This window comes from Diorhabda carinulata, chromosome 8 (genome assembly GCF_026250575.1).
Source record: "Diorhabda carinulata isolate Delta chromosome 8, icDioCari1.1, whole genome shotgun sequence".
Taxonomy (NCBI): domain Eukaryota; kingdom Metazoa; phylum Arthropoda; class Insecta; order Coleoptera; family Chrysomelidae; genus Diorhabda; species Diorhabda carinulata.
The window spans coordinates 18,976,059-19,003,766 of NC_079467.1; the positions used below are offsets into that span (position 1 = coordinate 18,976,059).

At 32.7% G+C, this 27,708-nt stretch overlaps 3 protein-coding genes and 1 non-coding gene across 6 annotated transcripts in view; 1 reads left to right on the top strand and 3 right to left on the bottom strand.

The window, feature by feature from the left end:
• Positions 1–27,708, bottom strand: part of LOC130897467 (uncharacterized) — a 131,486-nt gene that overhangs the window by 101,496 nt on the left and 2,282 nt on the right. For all 3 annotated transcript variants that reach the window (XM_057806343.1, XM_057806341.1, XM_057806342.1), the window contains exons 3-4: positions 26,876–27,121; positions 24,783–24,810 (exon numbers count right to left, since the gene is read on the bottom strand). In XM_057806343.1, coding sequence (XP_057662326.1) covers positions 24,783–24,810; positions 26,876–27,121 — 274 coding nt within the window. The remainder of the gene's footprint in view (positions 1–24,782; positions 24,811–26,875; positions 27,122–27,708) is intronic.
• Positions 2,831–8,312, bottom strand: LOC130897473 (uncharacterized). Its single transcript, XM_057806350.1, has 2 exons — positions 7,908–8,312; positions 2,831–6,345 (listed from the first exon to the last, which is right to left on the bottom strand). Exons 1-2 carry the CDS (start codon positions 8,074–8,076, stop codon positions 5,825–5,827), a joined length of 690 nt encoding a protein of 229 aa, XP_057662333.1. The 5' UTR covers positions 8,077–8,312; the 3' UTR covers positions 2,831–5,824.
• Positions 14,619–14,690, bottom strand: Trnat-cgu (transfer RNA threonine (anticodon CGU)). The gene has a single exon. It is a non-coding gene; the product is annotated as a tRNA-Thr (tRNA).
• LOC130897474 (transcription factor Adf-1-like) lies at positions 15,769–21,866 on the top strand. The gene is made up of 3 exons (XM_057806351.1): positions 15,769–16,099; positions 16,893–17,025; positions 17,495–21,866. Exons 1-3 carry the CDS (start codon positions 15,952–15,954, stop codon positions 17,835–17,837), a joined length of 624 nt encoding a protein of 207 aa, XP_057662334.1. The 5' UTR covers positions 15,769–15,951; the 3' UTR covers positions 17,838–21,866.

Here is a 27,708-nt window from a genome sequence, read left to right on the forward strand (position 1 = left end):
AAAAAATAGTCGGACAGGACGACCAAATCAAGGCTATTTGGTGGGTGTTCAATCTACATTCTTGTACTGTATCATTTGAAAGAGAAACAGTGTAGGCTGATTATGTTGCGCCTTTTTGCGAATCAAGTTGCAGGAGGCTACATCGACGACAATATAAATAATCAGTTGGAACGAGAAATATAAATTGTTAAAGTAATAACTACACTATATAAGTGTTAATAATATTAATTATAATATTATTATTCACTTACTTTTTTATAACGGTTTAATTGAATTTTTAATATTTGGATTACTGTGTAATCTCTAGTAAATTTTATGATAAGGGAACTAACGTTCTTTGCCCTGTAAATAGATGACAAGGATTTTTTTGTTGCTATTTACTTTATTTTTTGATATGAGTTTATCGTTTATCATAATAACAATAACCCTAATGATAATATTGATGATGATGATGATGATGATCAATATTGAAACACTGAAGTGCGTCATGAAAAATCTGATAATTATGATATATATATATATTAATAGTTTATCTAATCTGACGATGAATTGTTTAACTATAGCTTCACTTTTTAAATAAAATTGAATATTGTTAATAAAATCTATGGGTTTTGAAAATCATACCATAACATGGTGTACACGTAAGGGGATAGGAATAAGGGCCAAAAACAAACACGTGAATCAATAGGAACCCATCTTAGCAACTTGGAACCAAGAATAAAGTTGATAATTGTTCGAAAAAATCTTATAACAGATTTCGAAAGCTTGTCACTTGGAAACAGACCGACGCCGTAGGTGTTGCTTATAAGCAACAAGCTTGATAGAAATTTTTTTGCTGATTATAGAGAAAGTACAGAACAAAAACAATTTATTTGAAGGTGCAATTAAATAAAAAAGGACAATTAGAAAATTCAAGTGAAGATCCAGACGTTAGTTTCTATAACAGATGAAGATTTATTTCCAACACGCATGCTGTTGAATCTATAGCAACGTGCTAAAGTGAAAACAGCCCATGGGATCCGTTTTTAGTATTAATAATGTACTGATTGGTTGTCTTCAATCAAATGACTTCAAATTGACTGATTTCATTGAATTTCTACTGGAGCAAATAGAAAAACGACTTAGAAAATTCGAAATTTAATCATCGTTTGGTAGCTGACATCGTCCAAAGTAATCCTAATTTACTCGAATAACTATTCCAAGTAGTGCTTTAAAACAGTCCTGAAAGTCAATTTCAGAATTGTCTTGAATGCATTAGTTTCTTGGTCAACAAACCAATGTCCTTTTGAACGACATTTTTAATCTGGGAAAGTGCTTAAAGTCACATAGACATATGTCAGGGATGTATAGATGGCTGTACGACACGATGATTTGTTAATTACTTCACCGCTGGAGCTTGAATAAAGCTGCGTGTCTTCTGATTATGATACACGAAGATTAAGGGCTGTCCTTTCTTGTAATGTTTATCACAAATCCACTCTAACCGGTAGTTCGTCTGGTAAGAGCTCTTGGACTTGTCTTTGAGTATCCTCTAAGGTACTTGAAGAAGACGTACTCGTTTGTCTTGTCACTGAAAGTCACTTGTAGTATCCATCACTATTATACAGTTCTGAGAAAAAAATCTATCATTTTACGTCTTCATGGTAGTCACTAGTACGAGTAGATTCAAAAGTTAATAAACCATCTTGAACGAAGCCGTTTGAACTTCCGGTGTGTACAATAATCAGTCTACGCCCCTTTCCCGTTATTGAATGGATAAATTGTTTGAAAAAGTCTTGTCTTCGACTTGTAATAGTTTCATCTTGCCAACATTCATTTGCTGTATGCCCCTTCTGGATCCATATTTCATCTAAATAAAATATATTTCTTCTTTGGTTTCTTATTTCTTTTATAATCATTAGGTAACTGCTTCTCCATACTATAATATTGTTTCTTTTTATTAAAATATAGTTTCTAGAATTCTTTTTACCAACGAAAACTTATTTTTTTCAAAATTCCCATAGTAGTTTGCCGAGCGTCCCGGATTTCCTGGTAAAGTCCCGATATCCATTTGCTTGTCACGTATCCTATCTTGTCTGCCCCCAGGATTGCTAATTGAGCAGTAAAATTATGTCAGAAGAATTGATATTTTGCTACTAAATCGAAACCATTTTCAAAAACCTGCCCTCGGGAGGGAAAGTTTGAAAGAGTTCGTGGGGGAAGATGAAATGCAATGACAAAAGCTTGTCAAACGTGTACCAACTAGGTGGTTGCCATTTGGTCCTGTTCTTGTTGAAACAACTGTTGGGCTTAGAAGATTTGGACCAAGTTCAACCAAAAACATAATATCACTCGAAACTGCTGTATATCTTCATTATTTTGTTAATACCTGTACCACTATAGAAAAACCAAAAAGACTTCTGAGGATGGGCAAAAATCAGGCAAATGTAGACGTTTTTTAAAGTGCAGTTTTCGGTTTTCAATGTTTTTTATGACAACAAGAAAGTATCTTGTGTATACATGATCGAGGACATCTTTTTTGATGGCCTTTTAGAAGCTGCCACTGCACTGGCTATTGTAAAACCAGTTTCTTCTGGAGTTAGCAAGCGTTCAACTTTGACAGTTCCAGAGATGTATCGAAAGGGTATTTTCCCACATCCAGTTCAAATGGACGAAGTTTAGAAACCACTACTCCGTCGATTTGATAAGAGCCAAACTCCTCATAACTTTAAATTTAGAGATTAGTTGCACTGATCTTTCTCTAATTCTAAACAAGATAAGGGCTTGATAAATACCACAGTTCATTCAGTTTTCTTTTTGGTTGTTTTGTATTTATAAAATCTTAGTTATTGATTGAGTGTCTTGGATTTCTGTCTCTCGTGTCCCATTTGACATTACCAAAGGCCGATGTCCTTTGAGGAGTTTTGACTTGAACCCTTTGATTTCATTGGGCAAGTTGTAAGACTTGTCCAAGTGTTTATACAACGCTCGTAGTGCAGGGCAGATGACGTGGTCTGCGGTTTCGTCCTCCTCCATGCATCAACAGAACTCCGGATCGTCCGTGATGCCCATGGTGTGGAGATGGCGTCGTAGATGGATGTGTCCGGTAACTAGTCGGGTTTCGTACCTATTTAGTTGGATCAGTTGTTTAGTGTGGGACGCACGAGGTCACACCAGGTGTTTCCGAGCTCGCCTTGCGAGCAGATCGCGATAGCAACGCATTTAGCCACACCAATGTTGAGTTCTGGGCCCATCGGTGAATTTTCCTATCCTAAACTGGCGAGTGAGTCCGTCTCTTCTCGAACTGTAACAAGAACTTTGTCTACTGTCGGAAATTCTTTTCTAAAGAAGCACGCTTGTATTTTTCTTCGAATTCGTCTTTCAAATTAATTTCTATTTGAAATTTTCGAGCTCTACGTGGTTTTTGAAACATTTTTTTTATTCTGAATCTGAAAATCGTAGGTGCTCCAATACCAAACGTATTACTAATTACGCTGGATCATCATCACTTTCCCATAAATGGAAATGTTTTTTCATTAAGTGAGGTATTAAAAGGAATGAAGTTCGATAAACTCATTTTTGAATCTATTCTTTCCGAAAGGGCGAAAGGGAAAGTTTATATAATCATAAAAATAAATTAATATAAATTTTATTATAACGATTAACTGAAAGTAATTACAAAAAAAATGAGAATTCTTAACTAAATATACCAAAAAATTGAAAAATATATTTATGTACAAGCAACAATTATAATTAATAGGGTTTAAGTACAACAAATAGGACTTTATTCGTTTTTTTTTTAAATACGTAAATTCTAATTGGACTTGTTGGCAAAAATAAAACAAAATTTTCATTATTGAAATTTCGTGTTTTCTTTATAAAAAGTATTTTTTAAATTGTAAAAAAGGAAAAGAAAATATATTCTTTTAAAAATTTATTTACACCCCCTAGTAACCATCAATAAATTACGTCATACCTTAAAAAAGAGTTTTAAATTACTTGTAAACATAAAATTTTTTGATAAGACCCTATAGGAGGGGTAGCATCAGGAAGAAATGAAAAAAAAAATCATCAAATTAATGTAACGTAACTTATCGACGACCTTTTTCAACTAAACATTGATTAATTTATAAAAATCAATTTTATTTTCGCCAGCAAACGTATCAGATCAAAAACATAAACCGGTATCACAGTTATGTGCCGAAACATTTTTTTAAATCACAAAATATGTTATGACCGAGAAACGCCTCCCGGAGGCTGCTGATAATTTCGATTTACGCGCCCGTAAAACCGACAAGGAAGCGAGGCGAGTGAAGGCGAATGCATCGTCCACTTTGGGATACTCGCGTTCCCTTTTGGAGAGTCTGAATATGGATTCGAATACACCCGAAAAGAGATATCATCAACTATTCAAAAAAATAGTTTTTCGAAATCGTGGCTATTTCTAATAATTTTTCGGTCTTTATGTCAATATCGACTAAGAGTCGTTGGACATCACGTTCTTCGGTGGAGATATCAGTATTCCTAAAGAAATTAGATTTCAGAAATACTTAATACAATCATATACGAGGGTTGTCTAAAAATTTCGGTAATATGTGTTAAAGATTCAGCCATTTCGGACACTTCTGCGTTCGAATTTGCAATGAAAGAAAAAACAATATTTATAGCATCTAAGTACGAGGTTTGTACCAATAGTAAAGTTCGAAACGAGCTGCAACACCAAAGAAACGTACTAACCAGAATTGATTCAAAAAATCGTGACGGTCTTGCGCGAAAAAACATTCAGTAATGATCGTACTGTGTTTGGAAGAAGAAGATAAAGAAAACGGCAGAACTTTATAGAGGGATACAGATTTAGGGTATATTCTGTTACAAAATGAGAGTATTTTACAAGAAAAATACACGCAGAGACGGTTGCCCTACACAATGCACCTCCTAAGATACAAACAGATTCACGAATAACAGAATAACAACGTCGCTAAGATAGTACGTGCGTGTTCAAACTTGTTCAGTATGACATTCAATAATTTGTTCCATTAAATAGAACGTCATCAACGTAACGTTGCCGTTGTGGTCTACGTAAGGTACGGCGTAGTCAAGCAGTCTGTTAGTATCTTGGTAGCGACATTACGTAGGTCTGCGCCATGTTTAAATCCGACAACTGTACCGTATGCAGTAGTTCCCCCACACACGAACCCGTTTGTCCGCTACGCCACTCAGTATTCGCTTACCAGTAACCACGCAAAGAAATTACTGCTCATGAGGATTCAAGGCAACTGACTCAAGTTTTTGGTGGAGATAGCACGTCCGCAAATGGTGTAGGGCTTTTGCTAGGGTTACATGAAAGTTCAAGACGAAGAACGTTGTGGAGAACTGCGATTGCCGTGAGCTGCTTGAAGATAGATAACTTCAAATAAAAATTTGAATAACCGACACTGAGAACAACGCCTTAACTTGGTTCACCAGCACCAAGGAAATTCGAACAATCGCAGTCGGTAGGAGAGGTTATGTCGATTATGTTTTGGGATCAGAAGGGGGTACTCCTCATCGATTTCGTGCAGCTTGGGACGACAATAAACTCAGACAACGCTCGACTCCACATCGCTCGTCAAACAAAGGAACTTTTGAAGCCACGATCGGCAGGATGGCAGGATGATTCTCAGAAATACGATAGCTGAAGTACCGTCTTTAAAAATATGTCGAAATAAATGGATACTGTGTTTAAAAAATAGACAACAGTGTTATATTTTCAACGATGTATGAATTAACAATGAACAAGGTTATCTATTTGTATCTGTAACCTTACTATTGGTACAACCCTCGTAATTTTTTCGAAATAAAAATATCAATCATTATCACTAACGTTCCTTTCGTGACTCATCCTTTCGTGCGCCTCTCTCAATTTCATGTCCAATACCATATTGACGATATTCCTTTGTATAAAAACTTGATTCACGGCACTGAATTTTTTCACGGTGTCTGCGACACCCTTAAAAAAAGAATCGATATCGCTGTCGTCACTTTTTGCCGATACGCACGGAGATTCTTGTTTAGAAAAATCTAGCAATGCGCCTAAAAAATGACCGTTAGCTGCTTCTTCTTGCGACGAATTTACAGCTATGAAATAAGGTTGATCCGCTTGTTCGTTTTCTTCTTTTATTACCTCACTCGATTCATCGGAAAATTGTTTATTGTTCGTCAAGGGAAAACTGATCGCGAGGAACGGCGCCAAAAATGTCATGCAATTGCTGTAACGCCAGTTTTTACGCGGTTTCACGTTATGTCCGCTACTCAACGCCATTTTGTACTTTATCTCTTTGACGTATGAGTCTCGGAGGCTCTTCCATCTCATACGAACGGTCTTCACTGGAAAAAATATGGTATCAACAAACAAAAAAAGTAAAAACTAATTTTTATAAAAAAAAGTATTAAGCTGTCTAACGTCGCTGTTTTCTACTCATTTCAACCTCGAACTACCTATGTAAACCCCCTATTACCCCTCATCTTTCACTCCCTCTTTGTTAACAGATTGAATTTGAAAATTTTAAAAATTTTTGTAGTAAAAAAATACGAGGAATATTTTACGTAAGAATGATTTTTTCAGAAGCCTCATCACATACCGACATCTAAAATATTGAACTTCAACAACCTATTGTTGATAACATTAGTCAACAAGATTGTTGCCCATTAATACGAGGGCTGCTACGTAAGTTTTGAAATAGACAAATAAAAACAAACTATTTATAATTGTTAATGGCGTTATTATTTTCCAAAATATTCTCCATTGCATCAGTTTGAACCAATTATCGAAGCATATTTTCCATTCAGATTGAGGTACCGCCAAAGCAAGTTGATTTGAACGTTCAACCGCTTCTTTCAAGAAGAAATCTCTGTACTGTACAACTCACAACCCATCATTTCGATGGTTCTGTTTGAATTGATCTGTTAGAGCTCGTATTGTCGTAGTGGAGAACCATTTCGATTTTTTTTTCGTGTCACTTTCACAGAATATTTAATTCCAACATCGCATAGAACCCACCATTAACTTTTTAATATCTAATATCCATTCGATTCAGAAATTGAATTTAACGGAAAACATTTAAAAATAACAGTACCAAAATAATATTATTTCGCACTAGTTTTTTGTTCAACTCACGGTATGAAAAGAAAACAGAAATAACGAAACGTTTTTTTTCCTTGTCTGACTTCTTTTCACGTAATATTTAATTTCAAGATCGTATAGTACCCAAACTATCTAATTTTAGACTAATTCATTCAAATTTTATACATAAACTTTTCAATTTGAAAGAGTTGTAACAAATCACCCTGTATCTAATATCTAGTATCTATTTTACATCCATTCGATTTAAAAGTTAAATTTAACGATAAACAGTTAAAAATAACAGTACCAAAATAACATTATTTCGCACCTCTCTACTAATAATTTTGTTCAACATGACATGCAAAAACTAAACAAAAACAACGGAACGTTGTTTTTTCCTTGTCTCACTGCTATTCACATATTTAATTTCAAGATCGTATAGTACCCAAACTATGAAATTTTAGACTAGTTCATTCAAATTTTGTCAATTAACTTTTCAATTTGGAAAAGTTATATAGTAAATCGCCCTGTATCTAGTACCGATTTAACATCCATTCGATTTAAAAGTTAAATTTAACGATAAACAGTTAAAAATAACAGTACCAAAATAACATTATTTCGCACCTCTCTACTAATTTTTTGTTCTGCTCACGGCATACAAAAACAAAACAAAAACAACGAAACGTTTTTCTTTGCGTCTCTCTCTTTTCTTCGCCTTAACCGCTCGTCTCACCTCTCAACAACAACCGTTGTAGCTACCAAACACGACAGTCACAAACTCATAACAAAATGTTCATTTAGTTATTATGATTATAAAATGTCTCACCAGAGTACTCGTCCGTTTGTTTTCTCATCTTATAAGCGATATCTTTCCACAACGTGGCTTTTAATTCTTTATTCTTGAAATTCCTGTGCGAATTGTCGTATAATTCCGGGTATCTTTTTACTTCTTCGATCAACTTCATGTCGTAATCCATACTCGAAATTTCGCACATCTTCCTTTGGAGTCGTTAAGTGGGTACTTGCCGCTAAGGCAACAGGTTACCGTCTACTGGCGTTGAAAACGGAAAAGGCAGCGGAGAAAGCGTCGTATTATTTCGACGTAGAGCGGTACGATCACCACTGCCCGTTTGCGTCACGGGTGGTGCATACAAAGCGCCGACGCGGTACTGCCTGCGCCTTTCCCGGTACCGCCGCAGGTAGTAGGTACAGTTTGTTGAGAGAGTTGAATACCTGGTTTATTTTATTACCTCTTTTTTTGTCAAGAATACGTTTATAAAATTAAGTAATCGAATGACAAATATTTCGTATTAAATAGCGATTTATTATACAGGGTATAGTGTTACTTTAGTTTTGATAATATCGAGCCCATCGCATCTATTTGGTGATAAGATTTGATTTCGTCCTGTCAAAGGATTGCAGAAAAATTTAAATCTTGTGGAAGTAGATGTGTGGAAGTGGGTTCTAACATATTTTTGGTCATAAAAAATTGAAAAACTAATATTTTTTAGGTTAGGTTAGGAAATTTGTTTTTGTTAATAATACGATTTTATGGAAGGGTTGAAATTTTAGTTTTTAAACTTAGAGGTGTCATTTTTGTACCAAAAAATTAACAAAATTGAAAAAAATATATTAAAAATCAACAAATTTAGAGGAAATTACATACATTACAACTCTTTCATAATTTATAAAAATGATTTTATTTCATCCACCATGTTTGTTTATCTCCAAAATATTTGCTCCTGATTCTGCAAGCAAAGACGCGGAAGATTTACGAAAACAATTGCCTGGTTGCTTGGTTCTTGCAGTTTGATACATCCTAAAATGGTTGCCAAGCGTCCGGATAAAACCGGACATAAGTAGACTTTTTGATTGCCTGTCCGACCATAATAAACTGTATACGACTTTTTGTTAGGCTTTTTACATTTCGCAAACGAGCATGGCCGATCGCAGGCGACGAGAGTCGACTATCGGTCTCTAACACAGGATGGTGTTTCTGTGAATGACGTTTTGGAAAACTGTTCTGGGATAATGATAAATGCAAGAATCGAACAAGACTTTTGCTCTCTGGAAACTACTTAGATTTTGCTTAAATTCAAAGAGAACAACGAAAATTTTCAATAGGTGACTGCATTCAAAAAGGAAATTAAAACCATGTAAATTGTTGCAGTATCATATTTATGATCTTTTATTGAAAACTTTTACAAAGATACAAAACATTTCACATTGATGACTTTAAAAGATATTCCTGAAAGGAATCAAGTTACCGATACTATAAGCCTTGATAGCAATGGACGAAAGAACGCAACAGATTACATGTTGACACTGTTGCCAAAATATTGGTTGGACAATTTAATTTAGAACATTTGACATGTAAGGATTTTTACAAATACATTTTGAGCAGATTTCGGCAAACCAAAAATATGAATAATTGTTTTTATTGAGTAACACACACAGAGAAGAAGTTTTTTTGTTTAATTGTTTAACTTAAAGAGAAGAAGTTTTTGATTATTTTTTAGTTAAAAAAGTCGTATTGGTGCCTTCCATGTTCTAGAATGATCTAGAATTCAATTTTGACTGATTAATAATAAAGTACATACTTAAGACTGATTTAGCATTCGATTTAATTTATTATTTCGCTAAAATTTAACAAGATTCATGATAACAATAAAAAAAGCTTGATTTTACATACAATTTTTTGTTGTACCCAAAGGATCTATTCTTGCTGCGATACTACCAAACAACTGCTCCAGCTAAATAAGCGCAAAATCAGACTAGTGACCAGACACTGTCATCTAAGACGTCACCTTCACACCATGGGCATAATGGATGATCCGGAGTACCGTTGGTGCATTGAGGAGGACGAAACTGCAGACCACGTTATCTGTGAGTGCCCTGCACTCACACGGGCGCGGTTTAAACACCTGGGCAAACCCCACAACCTGCCTAACGACATCAAAGGGTTCAAGCCAAAGCGCCTGATCGGATTCTCAAAGGACATCGGACTTTGGTGACGTCAAGGGGCACGAAGGGCCTATCTGAAAGCGTATGTGCTCAACGGCTTCACGGCAGCCTTCACCTACGAACTATGAACGAATGCTACGCCCATTTCACCTCAGGTACCTATAAGGAGTAGTGCTTTGGAAAATGAAGCAGAAAACTTACGAAAACAACCTACTTTGTGAGGAGTCTACGTATGTTAAAATCATGCAGCATCATGTATCTTCTTGATATAGGTGCAAACGACTTTTCAAACAATCTTAAGTCTACAATACGTTATTTTTAACGGTACCATATATATATTTTAACGAATTTAAATCCGGATGATATGTGGGTAATCGCAACACAGTGTATAATCAAGGTCTTAAGCTGTTAGAATATTAGTTGCTGGATAAATTGGCAAGATGCATTGTCAAAAACGATTACGAAGTTAGCAGGTAGATTTCGTATCAATTTATCTGTTAATTATTTATCATAATTCCCCGAATTAGTTTAAGAATGATATTCTGCTGGTTTGGTTGCTGATTTAAATATCAAACAAGCATTACAAATAAATCCTATTTGACCTTCAGCATAAACTTTTCGAAAATGTAGATCGCTGCAAACGTACCACTCATCAACACATACAATAAGACCTATTTAGATATTTAAAATATTCAATTATTATTCTTAAAGCATTTATTTATTCTATAAACGGAATATCTGACAGAAACCTTGATTATTTCCAAAAGAATAAGCCAGATACTCCGAAGAAAAAAAAAAGTGTCGACTACTTTCTTTCCCAAGGCGTCCCGACCTGTAAACGTGAATGATAATATTTGTCGTAGATAAAATATAGTATTCAATTTCTTATGTGAATCATTTCATTGAAAAAATATAGAAATTCTTCTAATTATCTAGTAGTTTAGAACATTCTAGAACGGTAATTCCCAAAATAGATCCTAGTGTACCATTTATTTTTGTAAATAACTTCTTTATTTACACTTTTATGAAAAAAGTTATATGAACAAAATTGTCGACAATAGGATTTGCTACAAATTATGTCTTCACAAATTTTCTGTGAGATCTGTAGTTACGGCGATATAGCGATTAAGACGTTTGCACCCCTTGTTCCAAGATGGCAAACGCGAGACAAGGGTTGCGACCCCACAAACTTGAAGTTAAGCTTCCAGTGACCCCCCTCATACATTTCAACAAGAAATTTGCTGAGAAACGCAAGGTAAAATGTATCTTTTCAGTGGACTTAAATTTCATTATTTCTTTGAGAATACTTTGATAACAAGATGGCGATACTTTGTATAAATATATAATTAGAAATTACTAAAGCGATAACAGAGACAAAAGAAACATAACAGTGTAAACAATGAATAATTCTAAGGATATTAAAAAAACATATTTATGGTAATATATACAACACGACGAGATAGCGTCGTTTTTTGTTAAGATATAACGGTATTTTCAATATTTGCATTCTAAATATTAATTTATCAATTTCACGTGAAAGCAATTCGTCAAAATTATTGATCATATATATATGCTCGACAACTTTAAGCAACTTCAATAGAATTTAGTAAATTTATAAACTATTTTCAATTAACTATGTATATTCGTAATTCGTATATAACTTGAATGAAATATTTAAAATTACATGTAACGTTCACTTTTCTGAAAGATTAAATTTGTATGTAAAAGATTTTATAAATAGCTTCTGTTATATTGTCTGCGAACACGTGGCAACAACGCTATTAGTGAAAATATTCGTTTTTCTATAATACACGTGAAGGTAGACAAAGTACAAATAGCAATGTTGCTAAAACTAAATTTCTTGTTAATATACTGAAGCATATAAACAATTCAAAACAAACTGATAACGAAAGAAAAAATGTAGTTATGAAATGTTAATACAAGGAAAATTTTTGTTAATATATAAATAATATATTCAATGATTATACAATAACAAATGCAGTGTAAATATTTTCATGTACACACAATAACGATGCACCACGATTGGGAAATTTATACTTGTTTTCAAATTTGGCAACAGGGATCGATAAGTTTGCCAGTGCGGGTGGAAGACGGTAGGGTATACGTCATAAGTCCTTGAACTCCATTCGAGTTTCACATGCTGGCATAAAAATCTGACTGGTTTTGTCGTCGAAGCGTTGTTGCCGCTACTTTCTTTCAACTTTTCAATATCTCGTAGTTTTGTTTTTTAACATTGAAATGACAGGATCCAATTTATACATTGAAAATAATCGAATCTACCCAAAATTGACGTGAGTTAAAAAGATACATTATATACAGTGTCGCACATATATATATAATATACTTTATAATAAAATTAACGTTATTACAAAATTTTAATTCTCTTTTAATTCATTGTTACATTTTAAAAAAGAATCTAAGAATTGTGAGACATATTTGAAATGATATTTTATGACGTTGGGGGAACTTTCATTGAAAGATAGGGTAATCGATTTCTTTGTCGGGTTAGAAAGCTAGGGGTAGGTCCTTCCTGTGGCATCTACGACGACGTAGTTGTCGTATTCGCTTTGTGTGAGTGCCACGCATAGAAAAATCAATAACTTTGCACATTATTACCGAGGAGTGGCGTCTGCTCCACGGAGTATTGATCGAAACAAAAATTTTCTAGAATAAAATCCATTCGATGCCAGAAACATTCAAGATAATTTAGTAAATTGTACACTACTTTTAGTAGGGGAATAAACATACTGTTTTATCTCCCACCTTTTCAAAGGAAGCAAGCACTAAGTAGATTTTTCTAAAAAATACGATTTGTACTGCACGATGTCAGTATTTCGAAACTTTTTGTGAAATTATAATTAGACTTATGGTAACCGTTCCTATTATGAATAAACTAATATTCTAATAGAATTTCTATTTTGTACAAGAAAATTTTCGTGTTTTTTCTAATTTTCTCAGATTCTACATATTCTATTAAAACGTTGTAGATATTTTTATTTTTTACAACTAATTCCATTGGAGTATAATGATTGCTTCATTACTTCCAAAGTTATAAGCAGTAAAAGATGAAAAACTCATCAAATTATTATTTCTCATTAATCGTATTTTATTTAATGGTACAAACGGGGTTTTGAAACTATTTATATTAAGCAGAAATATTCCTCAGCCATTACCCAAACTTATTTCATATCAATTAAGATCGTAAAATCTAAAGATTACAATTTCCTTTGATAAAAAATAATGGCATGTTAAAATTACGTAATTTACTATTTTTAATCTACTTTGCATAACGTAGTTCGTTCTAATTAGAATAGAAGTCGAAAAAACGCACAATAAAAAACCGGCGAGGATTTTCTTTCATTTCGCTAGAGCATATTCGAGGCACGTTCCTATCTAGTTCGATATTGGTCTCACAATTTCGATAATGTTCGGTTTGTCGAATGAAATAAATAAGAAAAAAAGATAAATTTCCACGTTCCTTGTATTTAAATCAAAATGTCGAGAACATATACCGACAATACCCGAACAAAACCGACTGACATAATAGTACACTGTCTGTATTATCATGTATTATCAATATCAAAGTTGTAGATCTAGGATTACACTTTCCTGTATTACATTAGAGATATTACAGTTCTCTATTATGTTAACAACTAGAGAAATGTTTGGTGTTGCCACTTTTATCTATAAAGTTGTTAAACTAGGTATAAATAATTGTTTGAGTAAACAAAAATAAGTGCATTTAATTATCGTAAAATAAATTTTATGTTATTAAGTGAGGTTTTTTCTGTAGATACTTTTATCAATATAATTCTGCAAACTTCATTTTTCCCGAATTCTAGCTGTATTCGGGCCATCTTCCACGGAGATTGCGCTTTTCATTTTGCCCCGACGACGCTTTTACAACGTCAATAATGCCACTGTGTTGCGTCGTAACGCCAGCCACCACCGTGGCAGATCAATCTCGTGATGTTTCGTCGTCCCATAGCCGAGGGGTAGAGACGGTGGTGGTGCTGTTGAAAATTTTGCGCGTTTTCATGAATAGATCATAAATTTCGGGAATCGTGACTGGAGTGGTAGATAGTATACTTTCGAAATTAACCGTCAAATATACAGGGTTTTCAAAAATAATTTACTGAACTAGTATAAATAAAGGGACATTGAAAGTAAAATTTTTTTGTCTCACTGTACAATTAGAATAGTTTTTAAATTTTATAATATGTTTTCGTCTTTTTGTAGTGATAGTTCACCATTATTATTATTATCACTAAAAGGATAATGAAATAGTAAGAAATGACCTTAAGAAACATTTAAAATTGGCAGAACAATTTTTTCCTTTGATTATAGATTCATAAGAAACTTAAATAAAAAGTTATTTATTTTAAGGAAAATTTAAGTTATTTATAAATTAGAGACGTAAAACGCTTTAAAATTATTACAAAGATATTTTCAAATCATCGCTTTCAGTAATAAATTATCTATAGATCATTTTTTAAACATTAAAAAAATTAGTAATTGAAAAATAATTTGAAAAAAAAACAAAAAATGATCTTGCCTCCTGTGAGGTTTGAACTCACGACCCCTGGTTTACGAGACCAGTGCTCTACCACTGAGCTAAAGAGGCTCACACTTATTTCTGTTTTGGGACTGTATTTAACCGGCAATAATTATCGAATAGATAGCAACAATTAATATTTGATATAAATAATGCTATAACATTTGAAATTTCTCCAATTAATCAAATCAGATGAAACGGCAATTAGATAAAATAAACATATAATAACCTAGCAGATTTTTTAAGGAACATAATTTATAATAATACGATAAATTGTTTTTTAAAAAAACATAGTTTAATATAGGTATATTAATAATTGTACAATAATAAACAAATTAAAAAGTATAGTAACAATTTGAATTTGGATACTATTAATACATAGGCAGCCACCAATACACGTTTTAGTTTTACCTTAATCGTGCGAATTCGAATAGGTGACGCATTTAGTAACTAATATTTATATAGAAAGTATACATTTTAATATAGGTATTTGTTGATAGTATTGTTTTGTTTTATTTTAAGTTTTTTTCTAATTAGAAAAAATTTGTTTCTAAACAGTAATAAATATTGGCGTTTCGACCTATTTCAGTATATTAAAAGATACAGGGTGTCCCGCATAAGAATCGACACAGAGCAGTGGAGAAGAGCCTAAAACATGACAATGGGGGATAATTCAATTTTATACCGAGTTGCATCCAAGAGGGCCTCAATGTATGGCCCAAAATTTCGAAATAAATTTTTTGCAACTCTTACTTAAAAATACCAAATTTCGTACACTGTGTGACACTGAGATAGAAAACTGTAATTTTAAGGTTAGGTCACTACTAAGTAACCCCCCCGAAATGTTTTGATCCCCTCCCATTTCTAATTAATTTGGTTTTTTAAATTGTGTCGGATTTTATGTGGGACATCCTATATATTTCCACCTAATTTTCAATCAGAAGAGATTTAAAATCCAGACTATATATCAATAAAAACATATACAAAGGTCTAAAGGATATCTAATAATTTCGGAATAAAGGTAAAATTCACAAAATGATTCAATCAGTCAGTTCAAAACATACACTATATATACATATAACATTGGTTTTAGAGATTATTTTTCTAAATCCACAAGCGCGTTACCCTTACCGGTACGATGATTACGATACTTTCTGTTTCTACGTCTCGACATTCCGTCCGGCGTTGTGTGTTCGTACGAGACACAGCCATAGCGATTAGTTCTATCCGTATGGCGACCTTAACCAGTCCCGCGTTAGTTAAATAACAAATCTAACTGTTAAGAAACAACGTAATAGAACATTTAAAACGCAAAAAACAGTCATTTTCAATGGATTTTAGCAAAGAAGAATGTCTCACTTTAATACAAATCGTACGCGACAACGAGTTATTATACAACCCATCTAGTGCGTTTTATAGATGTAGACAGAAAAGAGAGGAAATTTGGAACCAGATATCATCCGAAATAAATAAACCAGGTCTGTAATAATAACAGAAATGTTTGAATACCTAATATATAATAATTAATGTTTGGTAAAAGTCAACGTTTATGTTGCTACGTGCGGGCTAAGATCGAAGCGGTGTTGTCGATGTTAGTACTAAACGTCGTAACATCGTAAAATATAAAAATAAAAGGAAATGGTGATAAGAAAACCGCATTGTATATAAGATTATATGAATTTCAACAAGTATTTATTTATATAAGTATTTTAGTTGAAAAAAAAAAGAATAAAAATTTTACAAGGTGAATTTATAGTATGGGCGATTAGCAACGATATCTATAGATATTTAATTTTAGTTTTACAGGTTAATTTCCTCTCTCATATTAACCTTTGAACTTGATATTTCTATAATCATATTTGATATAAATTATTTTTTGACATAATTTTGGAAACAGTTTAAAAATAAATTGAATTTATAGGTATATAGAAAGACCGTGGCATTTTAATGTATATGACGTAAAGAGAAAACATTTTAATGTAATACTACTATACAGAATGTCCTTGAAATTAGTATATGATATTTCAATTAAATATTTGCATCAATTTTTTTATTGTTTCTATACTTTGGGGTTGAATTTATTATTTTTCTTTAGTTTTTAATATCTCACACCCTTTTATATGTTGTTGTTGCTAAATTTTCTTCTTTTGATTAAAAATTAAATTTTAAAGCAGATGGAAACATCAATTTTTTTTATCCAAATTTTATTTTTCCATATTTCTGTTGCGAATTTATGATAAATTAGATCACCATAAATATTTTTATCTATAGCTGCTATTTGTAAAAAGAAATGGAGACATCTAAGAGATCATTTTCTTCGAGGTCATCTCAGAAGAGGAAATAGCGTTCATTCTTGGACCTATTACGAACCATTAAGATTTTTGGAAATTCTAAGACCAACACGGTGAGTTTCTAATTTTTTCATACGAATTTATTATGATTTCAGCTACAAGAGGTATTCGGAAACTTGACAGGACTAATATCGTCAATATTGCTACGAGGGTTATTCGAAAATTTGACGGCACTAACATCCCCAATATTCCAAAATTTGACGGCACTAACATCCCCAATATTCCAAAATTTGACGAACTAACATCCCCAATATTCCAAAATTTGACGGGACTAACATCCCCAATATTTCGTCTACGAAGATTATTCGAAAATTTAACCACAGTATTATCCAAAATTTCAGCTACGAGGGTTATTCGAGAAGTCGACGGAACTAAAATCGACAATATTTCAGCTACGAGAGTTATTCGAAAACCCCGAGACTAACAACGCCAATATTTAAGTTACGAGAGTTATTCGAAAACTTGACGCGGTATTAGATGGAACTAACATCGCCATCTTGATTAATAAGATATTTGTTTCAGTCCTCCAGATGGGAAAGCGGAAAACGGTGCCGACGACGAAGACGACGTTTTTTCGGAAACGGAAGAAGTGCAATCTAAGAGATCCAAAATGGACGATACCAATAAATACGTTTACGAGGATCACGACGACATCGGATTGATACCGGTGAACGTTTTAACGGAAGACAGTTGTTCGACGGACGACGTTAATATAGGAAATGTACAAAACGATAGAGACACCGATATGTTTATGGTCGAAATATCGAACAGAATCAAGAGGCTACCTCACCAATTGCAAGATATCGCCAAAGTTAATATTTTAGCTCACATAACCGAATTGGAATTGCAAAATGAACAATCCTGATTCGAATAAGAATTTTACTTAAGGATCTGGGTTCTGAATATAGTTACCAGGATTCATAATTATAATAAAGATTTATCATTTAAAATTAAAAAAAAATAATCATCATACTTGGTAATTTTAATATGGATTTTTTATTATACAGTTTTGACTCACACTGTATGATAATTTTGGACACTTTACATGCGCGTTTTGATTCAATTTGCGCGATGTTTTTTCGATTAAACAGCAAATTCAAGTTTCAAAAAAAAATAATATACTGGGGTCGAACGGTTTGAAGTTGATTAGGTATATGGTATTCCTAAGGAGACAAATACAGTGTAATTGAAGTTAAAAATTGCTTACATGGTATTCCCAATGGAAAATATCTAATAAGACTAAAGTTAAGTGAAAATGATTACATTGTATTCCAAATCGAGAAAACGTGTGATAAGAATCAATTGATTTTGATCATACGGTATTCCTGATTGAAAATATACAGCTCAATTAGAATGAATCGAATTTGATTGCATGGTTTTCCAAATAGAGAAAACGTGTGATTAGAATTAAAATGAATTATATGGTATTCCAAGTGCAGCAAATTTGGTGTGATGGAAGTAATTAAAATTTATTATGTGGTGTCCAAATCGAGAGAACGTAGTGTGATTAGAATAAAATTGGTGATGATCAGATGGTATTCATGATTAGAAATATTTAGTCAAATATAAGTAAATTGAATTTAATTATGATATCCCTATATATAGTGTGAATACAGTGAATGAGAATTAGTGTACGGTATTCTTTACAGGATATATAAATAAATTGGAATTGCTTATATGGTGGTATAACCAAATGGTGAAAATGTGTGATTAGAATCAATTGAATGTGAAAAAATGGTATTCTTGATTAGAAATATACAGTCCAATTGAAGGAACTCGAATTTTATTCTTTGATATTCTTTATAGAACAATTATTGTGTGAATAGAACGTGAATTGTTATATTAATTATGTATTGAAGTCGATTCAAGTTGATTATATGGTTTACCGAATGGAGAAAATGTAGTGTGATTAGAATCAATTGCAGTTGTGGTATATGGTATTCCAGAAGGGAATAGAGTCCAATCGAACTGAATTATATTCGATTTTATGATATTCCTTATAGAACAGATATAGTGTAAATACAGAGAATGTGAACTGATTATATGGTATTCCCAATGGATAACTATTTGATTAGATTCAATTGGGACGAAGTGGTTTACGGTATTCCTGATGGAAAATAGATCGTGCGATGCAAGCCAATTGAGGTATTCCAAATAAGTAAAATGTGTGATTATAATTAATTGGAACCGGTTGGAAATATACAGTCCAATCAAATTCCTTATAGACCAAAGGTAACGTGATTAGAGTAAATGTAAATTGAATATATGGTATTCCAAATGGTGAAACCGATAATATGGTATTTCTACTGGGATATATGAAGTCTAATTAAGATTAATTGAATTTTATTAAATGGTATTCCAATGAAGAAAATGTGTGATTCGAATAAATGGTATTCCTAACGGAGATAATGAGGTGTAATGGAGTTCAACTGAAATTATGGTAAGCAAAATGGTGAAAATGTGGTGTAATTCGAATCAATTAAAACTGAAAAAATGGTATTTCTAATGGAGAAAATGTGTGATTGAAGTAAAATAAAATTGATTATTAAGTAATCCAGAAATGGAATATACAGTTCAATGAATATCACTGAACTTGATTTATATGGTATTCGTAGCGGAGAAGATGTAGCATGTTTGAAGTCAATTGAAATTGTAAATATGGTATTCCTAACAAAGAAAATATAGTATGATTGAAGTTAATTATAATTGATTAATTATATGGTAATCCAAACGAAATATATAACGTATTAATATCTGATATACCTGATGAGACAATCTAATTGACGTCAATTATAATGGATTTTATGGCATTCCTCTTGGGAAATACATTGTGTGATGGGAATAATCTGAAATTAATTATATGGTATTCCTAATGAGAAATATACACACATTTAAAAATACTAAGAAAAAAATTATTTTGATTCATCCTATATTACGTGTATATATAGCAATCAATAACTTTTATGAATTACGACAATCATAAAAAACTGACATAAAATAAATCATTGTCATTATACGGGGTCAATTCAATTTGTTGTTGGATACTTTTTTTAAATACCCTGTATATCACATATTCGAATCGTCGTGTTATAAACGGAAGCGAATGGTCCTGTATATTTGCAGACAATTTTTTTTATGATATATATATATATATATATATATATATATATATATACTGCCTTTCAAAAATTTACAAACACTAAAAACTCTTTATAATTTATTTATAAAAAATTTTATTCTTGACAAAAGTTGATACGTTATGAGAAATTGTCGTAAAAATCGTCAATATTTTAAATATTCACATAGTGTACAGGGGGAAATAAAAAGAAGGATTATTGATCAGATCACTATGATATTAATTGTTTTTTTTTTCGCGGTTTCTTAGTGAAAATATGTCATTGTATGTATGTATAATGAATAAGTGTGGATAAAAAAATTAATTGTTACTAAAACAATTAAGTAAAACACTCTGACTTTATAAAAAAATTCTATTTTTTGTTTTTCCTTTTACATAGTTTGAAAATTTATAATTTCGATAACTCAAATTGCAGTTTTTCATGTTGCATATATTCGTATAGAAAATAAAATGAAAATTTTTCGTCTTTTAAAGTGCAGATTTTTGTAGCTCAGTGTATAATCAAAAAAAATATTTAAATACGAAGTACGATATTATTTTTATTAAAACTTGAATTTACATGTTTACTAAGATATCTCGAGAAAAATTATTATTTATATCTTACACTGAGAAAAATATTTTTATCAAAGAAAATAAAACATTAATTTTTAATTTAAGTGAAAATTTATTAAAATTAAGATTCAAATTTTCTTTCAAGGTTTTATGAAACGTTTAAACGATTTATAGTAAAAAATTGTTTAATTTCTTTTGAGGGGGGCAATATTGAAAAATCATTTTTTTGAAAATATCTTAAAAACGTGGAGAAATATGAAAAAAAAATGTCATACAAAAAATGTGGGGAATAAAATTTCATATAAATTCGTTTCTAATCATTTTCGACGTATTTGTAATATTAATCGAGATATTTTCAATAAATAATCAAAAAGAGAGGAAATTTTTTTATTTACCTCAAATTTGCATGTAAAAAAATTGTAATAATCGAAAAATTCGTATTTTGTAATATTTTTTATAAATTCGAACATATTTACAGAATTAGTATTTAAAAAATAATTTCAAAAAAATTATATTTAAAACAAATTTTTTTTACGAACTAAATTTGAGAAAAATTGCGTTGAATCTCTAATAATTAATTAAAAAAATTACTAAAAAGGAAATTTTGCATTTTTTTTTATTTTTGAACCTAAGTACAATACAAATGTATAACTTTTGTGTGGAGAATAATGTAAATTAATTTTTTTTTCAAATTTACATTTGAAAAATTAATTTTAAATTTGTAAAAAAATGATAAAAAATATGCAAATCTAAATAAAAAATAATACAATTTTGTAGGATCATTTAATGCTCAAATTTTTTTATGTGAATTTTTCCCATATTTTTTAAATATTACAAAACCGATAATCAATTATTCACACCCCCCCGCCCGCAAATAATTTTTTTACAATCGTTTAGATGAAACTTTGAATTTTAATTTTTTTTTAAATTTCGGTTTTGTATAAAAAATGTCATTAAATATATTTTTTTTATTAAATTAATAGTTATTTACAGTATATTAATATAATTTTGTTATATTATAATAATTTTTAGGTATATTATTTCTATTATTTAATTCTTAAAAATTAAAATTGTTATAAATACATCACGAAAGCGTTGTTTTTTTCTATTTAAAATCGATGTTACATTCCACAATTGCATCACTTGTTAAATCATAAAATTTTTAAACTATTTTTGTAAGTAATAAAAAAATAATTACAAAATAAATTTGTTTTAATCAAATTTTTCCACCTATTATCACAGGTTCGTTCATTAAATTGACAAAAATAACGATTGGGAATTACTCGACCCAACTCGTGGGAACTATCATGGATGTAGAACGTACACCAGACAAATTAAGGAGGCTGAAGAGACTTTCAGAAGGAAAGTCAGACAATTTGATGCGGGAATGAAGGTAAAAGAAAGGAGCAAGGAGGAGACAGAAGAGACGAGAGATGATGAACTTACACCGAAATGTTTTTAATCAATTATATATTTTCCATTTTGCTCAATGACCTTCTGCGCTCATAAAATTTCTGGTCCTTATCAGCAAAAGGTCATCGTCATTTGTGAAAGTTTACAGAATTCTGAAAACTTCCAAATAATCAGATAGTGCCAAATCAGGGCTGTATGAGGGACGTAGTATCACTTCCCAGCCAAGTTCCAATAGTTTCCTAGATGTGCGAGGCCTTGCATTATCATGGTGGAACATTAAACCTTTCCGAATTGACAATTTTCTTTGATTTCTTCATCTAGTTTTACTAATTGTTGACAGTAAACAACAGAATTGGTCGTTAGGTTCCTTGGAAGCAGCTCAAAAAACACAACACCAAGCTGACTCCATGTTGTTGTTTTTCAGCTTTCGATGAACGAATTCGACATTTTAAGTGTTTTTCAATTGTTGTGTGCGATACATGTAGCCTCTTCGCAACCTCCCGAACGGTTATATGATGATACTCTTCAATAATAACTTTGATTCGGCCATCATCAACTTCAGTATGCCGATCAGAACTTTTCTCACTTTGAGTGTTTAGGAATAAAAGTTTTCAAAAACCAAGTTGGTAATATTGGGTCAAGGTGTAAACAAATTGCGTCTTAGAATATGAAAAGAAATCGTAAAAGGTTCCTATAAAAGAATTTAATTCATCACGTGCACCGATTTGTGCGCGTATTTTCGTAGTAACTTTTTCAATATCTTGAATACGTCTTAGTTCCGGGCCCTTCTTTTATTCGCAGATGTTCCGTGGAGTTCCTTTCTTTCGATGAACACCAGCTGCCGACCCTTTCGACGAACAACAGAAACCTCTTTGTTAAATATCTACGTGGTGTTTGCGCCACATATTTCGTACGCGTGGTTTCTTTTTTCTTTTATATTTCTGTCGTCTAATACACAAGACACACCTTTCACTTTCTTGATTTAAAAACCAGCGGCGTATCACTTTTTATAAATATACATTCGGTATATCAGGGATGATACGCTAACTAGCACATCGTCGAAGTTGATTCAATGGATCACTAAATCCACCAATGAAACGGGAAACTCTTCTTGGTATAGCTAATTAAGTCTCTAAACAATCTGCCAGTAAGATAGGCTTTATTTAGATCATCTAGTACGCCATCTACCGACGATCGATATCACGGTGCATTGAGGAAGATTATAACATTAGTAAGTACCAATCCACATATTTGAGCGAGCACCACACAGTTAGTCTAATGACTCCAAAGGGTTCAAGCCAAAGTGGTTGATTGGCTTTTTGAAAAAAAAATCGACCGTTGGTAGTTTTAAGTGGGACACGAGAAATCTATCAAAGATTTTTGCCCACCCATAACCGAATTATGGACCTGGTACAACGAAGGTTAAGATACGTAGTTTTGTGAGGACAGCAAGGAGCTTTGAAAACCGGTGAAAAGACGGGAATTTCATAATCGAGTCAAAAGTATTGCTTCTACAATGGACTCAACTCCGTGAATCGTTGAAGTATATAAAAACAAGTGTTCCATCTAGTGCGAACATCGTGTATCATTTTTTTTATTGACCTTGCACAAAATCTTAGCTTCACTTCAAAAATATGAACCCAAAATCGGTGTAAATATCAGGCAGCCATAGATACGTCATCCCGTAAGATTATGGTCTCCTATAAACGCCGTCGGCCGCGTATAGCGTCACGATATCTTTATTATAGAAATGTACTGTTGTGGTCTATTTAACACGTGTGTCGCCGCGTTTCTAGTTATTTCGAAGGCCTCGGTCTCCTATTAAATGCGTCCAACTTGAGGAAGGAATGTTGGTGCAAGTTGAGACGTCGTCGTTCGCGTGTGAGATGTATTGATCGCTCGCTGACGCTGCGTTTGGCGTTCAGACGTCGATTGGAACGTCTGACGCCGCATACAGCATTTAATTGGAGACCGAGGACCAATAACGCAGTTACGAAGGAGGTTCAACGTATTATTTCGATTGAGCTACACTAACATGAAATATATGATCCTTCTTGAATATTTCGTGGACTATAGTTTTTGGAAGCCCCAAGGCAGCCGCTCTCTTATTGCGAACGAACTGACGCTGATTATCACGACGAGTTCAATGTTTTCAATCCTTTTCGACGTCTCCTGCTGGGTCCCGGTCGTGGGTTGTTTTCTGCTGAACTTGTTGCTCGGTACCTTCGCACCCATGATCGAATCAAATCTTCACTTCACACTTCAAATAAGTTTCTTGAAAAATATTTTCATCTAAACCAAGATTAAAATATTCTGAGGGGTTCAACTACACTGAAACGTCATTGTCATTGCGGTTAACGATAAACTAGAGATGCTGAAGGATTCGTTGATGATCCCGACGAGAATAAAGCAGATAATGCAATTAAAATATACACTATCCGTCAAAATAACATGTGACTTTGGAGGTGTCAAAAATTTTTTAACATTCAAAACGAGGTCAATTTTTTCATCATTTTTGGAACATTTTTAGTCAGCGGTGATTGCTATTGAAAATAAAATGGTTTGGGTCATTAAAATGGCAATAAACCGTTTTTAAGTACAGGGTGCTCAACGATTTACGTTAAATTATAATCATTATGTCGAAAAATAAATTATCTATATCAAATAAAAATAAATTAATTAGAGAAAATTTAAAAAATAAAAACTTACGTTATCTGTTGATCGAATACGGACAAACCTGCAATAGGAAAATTTTGAAAAAAAAATTACGTAGTCGAAAGAAATTTTGTTATTTTAGAAAAATAAATTGAAAATTGTCATTAGTTCGGGAAAGTAAAGTCTGAAAATTCATAATTCATAAAATAGTCCAGGAATTTTAGCTGCAAGGTGGAAAAAAAATCGTACAGTCGCGAAAATTACAAACTAAAAAAATCGCACGACAGAATTTTTTTCTAGACTTTTCGCCGATCATCGTCAGATCTAAGATGGACGAGTGCGGGACTGTTCCTGATCCGAAAAACGACAGATAAGTGTATAGTGCAGTCAAATTTTTTAAAAATCGTGCTCTTTTCAGTTTGCTGGTCAAACGGGCACATTTTCTCTATGGTCTTCTGCAGCCGGAGATTTGTATCTGAATTTAAGACAACATTTTCCAAAAAACATGACGCCGAACAAAAATGCCTTGGAGCTATGCTGCTGTATGTCTCTCCACGGTTGCCAACCGTCCCGGATTTCCCTGGACAATCTTGTCTGTTCCGGATCATGGATTGTCTCGGATTTGATAGTTAAGCCGTGAAAATTCAACAAGAGAATTGATGCTTTGCATTTGCTCCCTAATAAATTCATATATCACTTGACGTGAAATCAGTTGTATTTAAGATATATAGTCGCTTTTAACAATCGTCCCTCAAGAGAAAAAGGGTAGAAAAAATGATGATTGGGATATTACCGTCGTCAGGGCTAGGATCAGTAGTATATCCTGCCTGAAAGGCTTAGAAAACTTGTTATCACGACGACTGCCAAAGGAAATAGTACGAAAAATGTTGAGGGCACTGGCCATAAATACCCATGCGACGTACTCTCTTGATGTTACGGATCTCCAACTGCAGAAGACAAGAATGATAATGTGCCCGTTTGACCAGCAAACTCAGAAGAACACGATTTTTTAAAATTTAAATAGAACTACACCCTCATCTGTCGCTTTCTGGGTAGGATCGCCACCGCAATCGTCCATATGTCAAAGGAAATCCCTTGTATTCAAACGTTCCAACAACTCTATGTAGTATTCGCTATCGATTGTCTCTTCCTTTTGGAGATAGTCGATGAACAATATTCCATAAGCATGCCAAAGTACTGAAGCCATTAACTTCCCAGCTCCCAAGACGTTGTTGTTTTTGATCGATTGTGAGTGAACCTAATTTGAAAAAAGCATCCTCGTGGCATAATTGTAAACACATTACCTTCTGATAACTTTACGGTCTCATTTATCCCACACAATTTCGATTTACGATTAGAAATAACCAATTTGTGGGATTTTTGATGGTTTCTGAAGTAACCTCCTCAATTGGATGACCAGAACGTTTACCATCATAGGTGTTTGTACGACTACGTTCAAATTCAGCGAACCAATAACAAATCGTTCTTTTCGACACTTTTAAAGCCATTGCTGAAGCTTATACAGTTTTTTTCATCTTGAAGAAATGATAAATCATCAAACGAAATTGATTTAAATCCATTGTTTTGAAAATAACAAAAGAAGCTTCGCTTAAATGGCTGTCACTTTTTTCTTTCTTTCGACAGTTGGTACTTCATAAACGTCGTATAGATTTGACAAGACAGCGCCATCTGTGTGTCAGTCACACGACTTATTGAGTGATTTTATAGATAATAAAAATTTTGTCCTAATACAGATCTTCGTTTGCCGATTGCACCAAAATTGTTAATGTTTTTCGTGACGATTTATCTTGATTTTATGTATCTTTTCATAGAAAATCAATTAAAAATAACAGAAAAAAATTTCGACATGTTTAGATCTATATAAAAAAACTAAAAGTCTCAAATCAATATTCGAAAAAATAATTAAAAATCCAAATATTATCGATCAAAGACATGATATCTTGTCTGCAAGAAAAAATAATAGTTTTTCCCAAGTTTCCCGGACTACTATAAAATTTTCAGATTCAGAAACTGACTTTATTAATTATTTTTCAAAATAATATTTGAAGTGAGAGATGATTAAAATTTCTGTAAATATACCAACCTATATATTTTATGACGTTAATACAATAATAAATAATATTTACTTGATAAAGATGCCTCGTCGTCGTTGTCGCTAACGTCCCCTTCTGCTACCGATGTTTCGATTGGTTGTTGAGTAGTTTTTTCAAAATTTTCATTTTTCGGTAATAACGGATACGAACCGAAATCGTCCGAATTCGGTATAATCACCCTATTTTGTAAAATAAACGCCACCGAATCGAACTCGTTTATTTTTTCGGAAATTGATTTAGATACCGGGGGTTTCATACCAATGTTCAATTCGCGATCTCCTAAAATTGATAGTGGCACTTTTAACAACTGAAATTTTTACCAAACAAAGATTTCTTCGCCCCCTAGTCCTCTTCAACAACTTCAACACTATATCCATATTTCGAAAATGTATTCCGCCGTTCTTTAAAGGGGAAAACAACTACTTTCCTGGCTAATGCCACGACGAATATTGAATTACAACGCCTCTGAAGAGCTGTAAGATGTAAATCGACCTTTTTATCGATATTAACATCCCCAATGGCTCGCAATTGCAAGGAGAGGTGGATTAGTGACTAGTCAGTAATATTAATCAACCTCGACTGTGCAATGAAACAAGACTGGCTGTGAAAAAGGTGATGAATAACGTCATTGAAGCAACGATCATAAATGAATAATACAAAGGAGAGGATGTGGAACAGATGTGCCATTCGATTTTAAACGTCTGGCCTTTGCGATGACCATAAATAAATCGCAAGGCTAGTCGTTGGAAATTTGCGGTGTCAACTTGGAGTTTTCCTATTTTCCGCATCGACATCTACTCATAACAAAACAAAATGGGGGGCAATCATACAAAACGATAACAAAAACCGGTCTGCGCGGTGGACTG

Bases quoted from the DNA above. Each gene is read 5' to 3' on its own strand.
- LOC130897473 (XM_057806350.1), bottom strand. From the start codon at position 8,076: ATGTGCGAAATTTCGAGTATGGATTACGACATGAAGTTGATCGAAGAA. The intron at 6,346-7,907 runs GTGAGACATTTT...TATTTTTTCCAG, and splicing joins ACAAACGGACGAGTACTCTG to TGAAGACCGTTCGTATGAGA.
- LOC130897474 (XM_057806351.1), top strand. From the start codon at position 15,952: ATGGATTTTAGCAAAGAAGAATGTCTCACTTTAATACAAATCGTACGC. The intron at 16,100-16,892 runs GTCTGTAATAAT...TTTTATCTATAG, and splicing joins ATCCGAAATAAATAAACCAG to CTGCTATTTGTAAAAAGAAA. The intron at 17,026-17,494 runs GTGAGTTTCTAA...TATTTGTTTCAG, and splicing joins GAAATTCTAAGACCAACACG to TCCTCCAGATGGGAAAGCGG.